Source organism: Colius striatus, unplaced genomic scaffold (assembly GCF_028858725.1).
Source record: "Colius striatus isolate bColStr4 unplaced genomic scaffold, bColStr4.1.hap1 scaffold_36, whole genome shotgun sequence".
Lineage (NCBI taxonomy): Eukaryota > Metazoa > Chordata > Aves > Coliiformes > Coliidae > Colius > Colius striatus.
The window spans coordinates 1,123,195-1,134,071 of NW_026908520.1; the positions used below are offsets into that span (position 1 = coordinate 1,123,195).

General features: G+C 47.1%; 1 protein-coding gene across 1 annotated transcript; it reads left to right on the forward strand.

The window, feature by feature from the left end:
• The first annotated feature begins 5,174 nt into the window (after positions 1 to 5,174).
• On the forward strand, positions 5,175 to 10,318 carry LOC133629283 (uncharacterized). Its single transcript, XM_062019942.1, is given in 3 exon segments — positions 5,175 to 7,543; positions 7,545 to 9,297; positions 9,299 to 10,318. Coding segments are annotated over 3 exon segments (5,139 nt in total). The 5' UTR covers positions 5,175 to 5,177.
• The last annotated feature ends 559 nt before the right edge of the window (positions 10,319 to 10,877 follow it).

Genomic DNA, 10,877 nt, shown 5'->3' on the forward strand with positions numbered 1-10,877 from the left:
GCCAGATTCTGAGAAGTCAGCTTTCTTGGTTTGTTTTCCTGCAAAATCAAGTGAGATTTATGCGATTTTTTTTCTTCAATTCTTCTGAATTCAGTATCTTCTTCCAGAAAACGTTATTGCTGCTTTTGCATCTGTGGGGATTCAACGGGGGAAGGGTAGCCTCTGTAAATGAAACTGTGTTTGAGTACTGTCCCATTCAGGAAGCTCCTTCCTTAATGAGTAACAAAATCTGGTTTTATTTGTTTAATACTCGTGTCATGTTTAAGCTTGGAAGATTTGTTTCATTGCAGTTATTGTAAAGTTATGTTGGAATTCACCTCAAGTGCAGTGACTTTTTTTGCTTAGGTAACTAATTCTATTCATCAAACAGTTAAAGGAGAACTACACAAAGCGAAAGTAGTACTGACCTTGGGAAACACAACTGGGACTGACCCAATGGGAGGTATAGAATTGCAGCATTACAAAATATTTGTATCTAAACTCCTTTACCAAGAGCACCTGTTCTTTTCTTTGCTTCTGTGCGTTCCAAGTTCAATTTGATTCCACACGGTATTCAGGTAATACTGTTGGATAATTTACTGTGGTGGCGTCTGACCCCTGGAACAGGTTTCTCAGAGATAGTAGAGTCTCTGTCCTTGGAAATAAGCAGAAGCAACCAGCATGTGGTCCTGGGTACATGATTCTAGGTGTCCCTGCTTGAGCAGGGAGTTTGGATGAAATTATCTCCAGAGGGCCATTCCAGCCACAGCCATTCTGTGGTAAACTGAGATAACTTCTCATGGCAATAATCTCAGGCATGGGATGAAATTGTTTTAATTATTGGTTTTCTCAGAGCCAACTCTTCAGGTTTTCCTGAAAAGAAAATATTAGTCAGTGCCATGTTTGTATTGTTCTGTCAGTTCCCTGGCCTGTAATAAAGGCACTGGCAAATATTCTTCTCGGTAAGACTGACTAGAAGGTAACAGCCCTCCATGCAGTGAGTGTTTCCTCTCAGCATTCTCCTATTCTCCCAAAACATTGTTGGTAGGAGATTGACTTAGAGATGAGTTTTGCTTAAAGAGTTGGTTATTTTTTAATTGTCTGGACAAGTTCATCAGAAAGGCCACCCCTCCATCTCAGGATCATGACGTGCCTCTTGTGGCTGCTTGGTCCTGTCCAAGAGTACAGTTAGTTAGTGTTTTGGAATGTGTGATGCTGCTTTCCATCTGAGCATTCAGTCAATTTCAGATGAAAAATACAGTGGAAACGGGGAATTACTGGAAGTAATTCTCTTTAGCAGCTTCCTTTCCTATATGGCACATCTCAGCCTTTTTCTGATTGCTATGCTATTGTTTAGAGTTTTTCTAACTGTGTCCCCCCAGCAGTTTTCTTCTTCTATTTTGGTCTAGGAAGTTATTCTGTGTGGTGTGTATTTCAGCTGTAACTTGTGTAATCAGGGCTCAGATTGTTTACTTGGTTGCTCTCTTGGTTGTGTTCCATGGAGTTAACTACGAGTTCCTTACGACACTATTATGATGAAAAAGATGGCAATATCTGGAGAAGAATTAAACATGGGAACGTGCCTGTTGGGACATTGGGAGAAAACCAATTACTTCCAGGTATCAATAAATGGGTACATGTTTACAGTTTCACTTAGAGCAGCTTAGAGTTAGAGAGAGACTACTGATGAGTTGTGGTTTCAACTTGGTGTGTTTTGTCATCCAAGGTCCGGGTTACCAGGCTTCCAGACTTGAAGATGTCAGTTAACGAATACGACGTTCAATCTGAGGTTTTGCCTACAGGTCTGGGAACTGACAATGCAGAACATAGAACACAACTTCAGAAGCTGTGCAGCCACATGAACATATTGGACATGCAGCAAACTTGGAGCCCTTGTAAGAGTTGACAAGGTCTTTTGAGCATACACTTTATGAAAAAAGAATGCTACAATTAAGGAGATGTTTTCATGATTGATATTACTGACTGTGTGTTTCGTTTGAACACAGAAACAATAGTGTTTGTAATATGTCTGCATTCCTGTGACTGTCTGTAGTGGGTCTGGGATGGTAGTGACTTTCCACAGCAGCTCCTGTAGTGCTGTGCTTACTGTTGATATCAATATTATGACTACCGCTCGCACAGCATCAGGGCTGTCCCTCCAGCATTCCTTCCCCCACCTTCACCAATAGCTGTGGGTGGGCATGATCTTGGGAGGGACTATGGCCAGGACAGCTGACCCAGGCTGACCAAGGAGATATTCCATACCATATGATGTCAGCTCAGTATTATAAACTGGGGGAGAGGAGCAGGAAGGGGAGGCGAGATTCATTTCTGGCCTTCCCAAAGCAAACGCTTACCGCAGCCCTGCTTCTCGGGAGGTGGCCGGACATCGCTGCTGATGGGAAGTGGAGAGGAACAGCTTTATCTGCTTCTGCTTTGCTTCCCGCGCGCGGCTTTGCTGCTTCTTTATTAAACTGCTTTTATCTCAACCCACGAGACTCCCATCTTATTTTCTCTCCTTCCCTGGCTTGCTGAGGAGGTGGGGGACAGAGTGGTGTGGTGGGCACCTGGCATCCAGCCAGGCTCAAACTACCACACCTACTTACCACTGTAGTTGGGGTCTGTGTACCTGCTTTCTTGTAGTGTCCACATGCAGTGGCATAACTTCTACTGGCAGCCTGTATGTTTTCAATGGGAACTGAGCAGCCCAAGTGCATGGGATTGGAGATAAGTCCCACAGGAAAGCAGCTGCAAATGTGACACAGTGCAAGATGATAGACTACAATGGGACCTACTTACCACTATAGGTGGAGTCTGCCTTCCTGCTTTCTTGTAGCTCCCATACTCAGTGGTAGAGCTTAACCGACAACATGTGTTATTTCAATGGGAGCTGAGGAGTCCCAGTGAGTGGGAATGGAGATAGCTCCCTCAGGAAAGCAGCTGCAAATGTGACACAGTGCTGGCTGATACACTGCATGGGGATATCACAGCACACGTGGGCACTGCAATGGGGTTCAGTGACATTGCCGCACATGTGGCAATTGCAGAGAGACTCTGTGACATCACAGCAGACGTGGGCATGGCAAAAGTGCTCTATAACATCACATCACCTCTGGACACTCTGACAGTGCTCTGTGACATCACAGTACATCTGGGTACTGCATCCAGGCTGTGTGACATCATAGAATCGTAGAATGGTAGGGGTTGGAACGGACCATTAGATATCATCTAGACCAATCCTCTCCCCCACAATCAAGTTCACCTAGATCAGGTCGCACAGGAACGTGTCCAGGCTTATGCTGAAGTCCTCCAAGGAAGGAGACTCCACAAGCCCTGTGGGCAACCTGTTCCAGTGCTCCGTCTTCCTCTTCCGCGGACGTTTGACATCACAGCACAACTGAACACTGCAAGAGTGCTCTGTGACATCACAGCACAGGTGTGCACTGCAACAGGAGTGTGTAATACAACAGCCCATCTGGCCTTTGCAGCGGCGCTGTGTGACATGACAGCACTTGTGGGCACTGTAGCAGTGCTCTAAGACTTCACATTGAGAAGAGGCGAAACTGAGGAGAAGCAAAACAAACTGAGGAGAAGCAAAACAAACAAAATGGAGTACGGCCTGCACACCATGAGAACAACAACCGCCTCAGCGAAAGTGCAGTCTCATTGAGACCGCTTCATTTCCTAGAAGCAGAAGTTAAAAACATTTCCTAAAAAAGGCTGCGGCCTGTGGTTATCAGGAAGGGCCAGACCAAGGGTCAAGAGCTTGTAACTATTGTTTGAACCCTATATCTGTTGTGTGGCGTGTAAACCCTATAAAAACCCTTTTCTACTGAGCACCAGGGTCGCCTCCTCTGACTCCTGCGTGAGTTACGAGACGACCCGGAGCTCCGAAATAAACCTCACCTCGTGTGTTTGCATCAAGTCGGCTCCTCGTTTTCCTCTGAGGTGCGCGTCTGCCTGGGTAGAGGAAAGCTTCGCCTTTCATTTTGGGGGCTCGTCCGGGATCAACGACGAACACCTCAGGAAACGATGACCCCTTGGAGGTGAGCTTTTTTGTGTGAATGTTTGTGGCGCCACATGAGAGCTTGTGAGCTTGTGTAGATTGAGATTAAGAGTTTGTGGTTTGTGTAACTGAGCAGGCTTTGTTGAGATAACATTGTTTTTAACGTTATTTCTTTCCATTATCTCTGTTTCTTTTGTGTCTCTCGAAATTTAAATTAGTGCCCATTCCTCTATGTCATAGGCTGCGTACCGTTGACCAAGTCTGAGACTAGGTCTGGATCTAGCCGCACCTAAGCCCCTTTTAAGGGTGCCTTAGAAAGCAAGGGGGTCCAGACTGAACCTCGTGACTCAACGGCAGGGTCTCCTTAAATAAGCCTACTGTTGACCAGGTCTGGGACTAAGGATTCTTTCCTGAACCTCGTGACCCAACAGTCCATAATCCCCAACTTCAGTAAGAAAAACACTTAGGGATACACGGATAAGGTTCTCAGTCTCTCACTCTCTTTTTCTCTCTCTCTCTCCATTAACCTCTGAAAATGTTTAAAGTGTGTGAGATTGGGAGCTCGCTGTTGCACAGATATCTTAAGCATCAGAGACCAAGTGAATGTTACTTTTGTGGGTGATTGGGTGAGAACATACCTTGATACCCTTGTAAGTTCAGGGAATGCTTTTTGTGCCGCCTCTGTGTCCATAAGTGTATTTGTTGGTTTCACCTGAGAGTCACACTCAACAATTACGGGGATAGGTACGGGACAGAAACCCCTTTGTGCAAAATTTTAGATGTGCCTGATTAATTGTATTGATTTTTTATGTTCTACCTGTGTAAGGATAGGAGTCATAATTGTCAGGGTTGTGTTATGTTGTTTTGGAAGTAAGGGTCACGGGAAAACTGAAGCTGCTGGGTCAGTAAAGGTCTGACAGACTTTAAAGAGGTTTCTGAGTAGCACGTGTGGGGGACAGACGTGTCCGGCACCACAGGCTACGGCCCTGGGGGATGCCTCACGGGTGAAAATAGGCAACCTTTGCCTATAGGTGAAACCTAGCTGGTCCTTGTGGAGTGAATGAGGGGACGAAGTCTCCGCCCTTCTGAAATTTTGATAAGATCTCTTCCGTGGTGTAAAAGTCGTGGAGAGCGAGAAATTGTTTCTGTGTGTGTGTGTCTTATTATAATCTTTTTTGTATTACTGATAACCATGGGGCAGTCCCGATCCACCCCTCTGTCATTAACATTGGCACATTGGGCAAAAGTAAAAGCACGAGGGCAAAACCTGTCTCTTATTATCAAGAAGGGGGATTGGCAAAATTATTGCGAAAGTGAATGGCCAACCTTTAAAGTAGGATGGCCACGGTCAGGTACCTTTGACATCCATACCATACGGGCAGTCCGAATGACTATTTTCGCCTCAATAGGAGGCCATCCTGACCAAGAACCATATATCACAGTATGGGAAGATTTGGTGATGTATCCGCCGGACTGGGTCCGACCATTTCTTCCAAATGATAAAATAAGAGTCCTAGCCCCATCCTACTCATACTTTAGACGGGGCGTACCTGTGACAACCAGGACTCTGGCTCTCACAGGAGTAGAAGAAGGGGTGACCAATAATGGAGGAGATTATGAAAAATTGAAAGAACCAAGCCCTAAGACCAAGGTATATCCAGAGGTCGAAGGACCCCCTGAATGGACTCCACCTGTATCCACATCTATACCCACCGCCCCCCCAACTGGACCCCGGTCCCCAGACGAGGGAGTACCTGTGCCATATAACCCGGGGGGTTGGGAAGAAGGACCCTATACCGGTACCAGGAGTAAACGGGGGATAATGCCTGAGGGACCAGACTCCACTGTAGCCTTACCACTCCGGGCGGTGGGGCCAGCCCCCACAGAGCCAGATGAGTTACAACCATTACAGTACTGGCCCTTTTCGTCCTCCGATTTGTACAACTGGAAAGCAAATAACCCTTCTTTTTCTGAGAACTCTGCTGCCCTCATAGGACTAGTCGAATCCCTGATGTACTCCCATCAGCCCACATGGGACGACTGCCAGCAGTTACTTCAAACACTTTTCACCACAGAGGAGCGAGAACGAATCTTCTCGGAGGCACGAAAAACCCTACAGGAAGGCCAACCAGGCCAACCCCCTCGAACAGGAATGGAAGTGGAGGCGTTGTTCCCAGTAGCGCGGCCGCAATGGGACTATAATACAGCAGCAGGTAGGGAACGACTGTCCATATACCGCCGGGCTCTGGTAGCAGGACTAAGAGGGGCAGCCAGGAAACCTACCAATCTGGCAAAGGTGAGAGAAATTATGCAGGGGCCTAATGAACCACCCTCGGTGTTCCTAGAACGTATCATGGAGGCCTATCGTATTTATACCCCATTTGATCCCGAATCTAGGGGACAACGGGCCTCCGTTATCATGTCCTTCATTGGACAAGCTGCACCAGATATAAAACGAAAACTGCAGCATATCGAGGGATTGCAGGATTACACCCTGCAAGATATTGTTAAAGAGGCTGAGAAAGTGTTCCATAAAAGGGAAACCGAGGAAGAAAAGTGGGAGAGGGAAAAGAATGAGAGAGAGAAGGAAGAAATACGAAGACAAAAGAGACAGGATAAGAATTTAACAAGAATACTTACTACAGTAATGGCCGAGGGGAAACGCCAAGGGGAAAGACAGGCGAAAGGAGGAAGGGACCTGGGCGACAATGACAGGAATAAGGGACCCAGAAGACTGGGAAAAGATCAATGTGCGTTCTGCAAGGAACATGGGCATTGGGCCCGTGAATGCCCTAAGAAAAAGGGAAAGAGAGTACTAACCCTGGAGGAAGATGAAGATTAATGGGGTCAGGGCCCGGAACCCCTCCCCGAGCCTAGGATAACGTTAAATGTGGAGGGGACCCCAGTAAATTTTTTGATTGATACTGGGGCAGAATATTCCGTACTGAAAACCTCATTAGGGACTGTAACTAACAAACAGACCATGGTAATTGGAGCAACAGGTCGAAAAGAATACCCCTGGACAACTAATCGAACTATTGACTTGGGAACTAACCAGGTATCCCATTCTTTTTTGTTAATACCCGAGTGCCCTACCCCCCTCCTCGGACGAGACCTGTTAACAAAAATGAAGGCTCAGATAAGCTTTACTTCTGCTGGCCCTGAGATCGCCCTTGCAGGCAGAAAGCCAAAAACATGCGTATTGTCTCTGCACTTGGGGGAGGAATATAGACTATACCAAAACCCCAAGGAGAACCTGGATAACCTTGAAAAGTGGCTCAAGCAGTATCCGAAAGCATGGGCCGAAACTGGGGGCATGGGGGAAGCGGTGAACATCCCTCCCATAGTGATCAAGCTGCAATCAAGTGCCACCCCAATAAGCGTAAAACAATACCCATTGTCAAAAGAGGCAGTAGCAGGGATACGACCTCACATCGACAAGCTTGTACAACAAGGGATTCTTGTGCCTTGTAAATCTCCCTGGAACACACCACTCTTGCCGGTAAAGAAACCTGGGACTGGGGATTATCGGCCAGTACAGGACTTGCGGGAAGTCAACAAGAGTCCTTACCTTACATCCTACGGTACCCAACCCATATAATCTCTTAAGCTCTCTTCCCCCAGATCGTGCCTGGTATACAGTCCTTGACCTAAAGGATGCATTTTTCTGCTTGCGACTGCATCCAGTGAGCCAGTTAATTTTCGCTTTCGAGTGGAGAGATCCTGAAAGTGGGAGAGTGGGTCAACTCACGTGGACAAGATTACCACAAGGATTTAAGAATTCTCCTACCTTGTTTGATGAAGCCCTCCACAGGGACCTGGCAACTTTCCGGGCACAAAACCCACAGGTAACTTTACTCCAATATGTAGATGACCTCCTACTCGCGGCGTCCACCAAAGAAAGCTGCCTGATGGGAACTCGCAGACTACTGGTTGAACTTGGAAGGTTGGGGTACCGTGTCTCAGCAAAGAAGGCACAAATCTGCCAGAAAGAGGTAACCTATCTGGGATATGCTCTAAAGGATGGAAAAAGGTGGCTGACAGAAGCCCGAAAGAAGGCCATCTTGCAGATCCCCACCCCGTCAACCTCTCGACAGGTGCGTGAGTTCCTGGGAACGGCGGGGTTCTGTCGCCTTTGGATACTTGGGTTTGCTAGCTTGGCTGAACCACTATATCCACTCACCAAAAACAAAGGAGAATTCGTATGGGGCAAAGAGCAGGAGGAGGCCTTCACCAACATAAAGAAGGCGCTGTTAAGTTCCCCTGCTCTGGCGTTACCTGACCTCACCAAACCATTTACTCTGTTCGTGGATGAGCGAAAGGGAGTGGCCCGGGGTGTGTTAACACAGAAACTCGGACCCTGGAAACGGCCAGTGGCATACTTGTCAAAAAAATTAGACCCCGTGGCCAGTGGATGGCCTGCCTGCCTTAAAATAGTGGCTGCCACCGCAGTCTTGGTAAAAGACTCTGATAAACTTACTTTTGGACAACCAATTACAATCATTGCAGCCCACTCCCTGGAAAGCATTATTCGACAACCTCCTGACCGGTGGTTAACAAATGCCAGGATGACTTACTATCAGAGTCTGTTACTAACTGAACGTATTAAGTTTGCCCCTCCAGCCATCCTGAACCCAGCCACACTGATGCCTGAAGCAGGAGAGAGTGACCAGCCTCTCCATGAATGCCAAGAGGTTCTAGCCGAAGAAGTGGGCATTCGCGCAGACCTAACTGACCAGCCTATGGAAGGAACCCCCTCGTGGTTCACCGATGGGAGCAGCTACCTGTTGGAAGGAAAGCGAAAGGCTGGCGCAGCCGTAGTGGACGGGAAACGGGTCGTGTGGGCTAGCTCGTTGCCAGAGGGGACCTCTGCCCAAAAAGCCGAACTAGTAGCCCTCATACAGGCCCTGAGGTTGGCTGAAGGAAAAGTGATTAACATATTTACCGATAGCAGATACGCCTTCGCAACAGCCCACGTCCATGGGGCAATATACAGACAGAGGGGGCTCTTGACATCGGCGGGGAAGGAAATTAAGAACAAAGAGGAAATTTTAAATCTCCTAGAAGCCGTACATCTCCCCAAAAAGGTGGCCATCATACATTGCCCAGGGCATCAAAAAGGAGATGACTGGGTTGCAAGAGGGAATCGAATGGCAGACACAACTGCCAAAGAGGCCGCACTAGAGGCCATGATACTCTCAGTAAAACTTGACGACAAACAGGCAGTGGAAGGAAAGGAAGAAACAAACCTATCCGCTGAGGAAGGGAAAGCTTACATCGATAAAATGCACCGACTTACGCATTTGGGGACTGAAAAACTTATCACACTAGCAAAAAAAATCACGCTACAAGGTCCCGGACCTACGAAAAACCGTGGAACGCATCGTACAAAATTGCGAGGCATGTGCCTTTACAAATGCAGGACATACTAAAGGAATCCAAGGAAAGAGACTGAGAGGAGATCGACCAGGAGCATATTGGGAAGTAGACTTTACGGAAGTAAAACCTGCCCGGTACGGTAACAAATATTTGTTAGTATTTGTAGATACCTTCTCTGGATGGGTCGAAGCATACCCTACAAGGAACGAAACAGCACTAGTAGTCGCAAAAAAGATCCTGGAAGAGATTTTTCCCCGGTTTGGTATTCCCAAGGTAATCGGGTCAGACAATGGACCTGCCTTTGTCGCCCAGGTAAGTCAGGGAGTAGCCAGACAATTGGGGATTAACTGGAAGCTCCATTGTGCATACCACCCTCAAAGTTCAGGACAGGTAGAAAGGATGAATAGGACCTTGAAAGAAACTTTAACTAAATTAGTAGCGGAGACCGGCGGGAGGGATTGGACAGTCTTTCTCTCCCTCGCTCTGTTTAGGGTTCGAAACACCCCAGGACCTACGGGGCTCACCCCTTATGAAATCTTGTATGGGAGTCCCCCTCCTCTGACAGAAATAGTGGGGACTGATGAACCTGTTGTGCCCTCTCTTACTCTTGCAGCACGCCTAAAAGCGTTGGAAGTAGTTAGAAAAGAAGTTTGGGAACAGTTGAAGAACCTCTACGATCCGGGTGAGGTGTCGATGCCCCATTCGTTCCAGGTCGGAGACAAAGTTCTGATTAGACGACACCGATCAGAGACGCTCGAACCTCGGTGGAAGGGACCGTATGTGGTATTGTTAACAACTCCCACCGCTGTAAAAGTCGATGGGATTACTGCGTGGGTACATTCAGCGCATGTAAAAAGGGCACCTAGAGATATACAAAAGGATGATTGGGTGGTGGAAAAGACTGATAATCCTCTTAAGCTTCGTGTGTTTTGGAAACCAAACCGAAACACCTAGGGAAAATCTGTTGGTGGGACTAATCCGAGATTTCGGGAAGGCCCAAAATGCGACCAGTATCACTGCTTGTTTACCATTACCACAAGCAGCTGGGGAGCCTATTCCGTGGGGTATAATCCCGGCGGGACCACTACCAAAATATAAAAATAATGTATCCCAATTTTGTAAGAGTGTGCCTCGAACTAGGACTGGGGTAGGTCGGCGATTTATCAGGACACGAAAATCACAGTGGAAAATCAGGAAGGAAGACTGCAAACGAAAACTTAATTCTGAATATAAAAAGGGAGGGATCCATTCTGTGGGGACGTGTTATTTTGATGAGGAAAAACAAGTTACAGTAACTACCACTGAAACTTACTCTGAAGTGGTATGTCAGAATATCACACAATTAGACCCCAAGGTCTGGCAATCTATCTGGGGACCCGCTATTGCAGAAACTTTTAGCTACATAGGACCAGTAAACTGGTGTGTGCAGTTTCAAGGAAAGCAGGATCAACGCTATACACACACTTTTCATGAGATGACTTCTAAAAAAACGATTGTGGAACACACACATGGG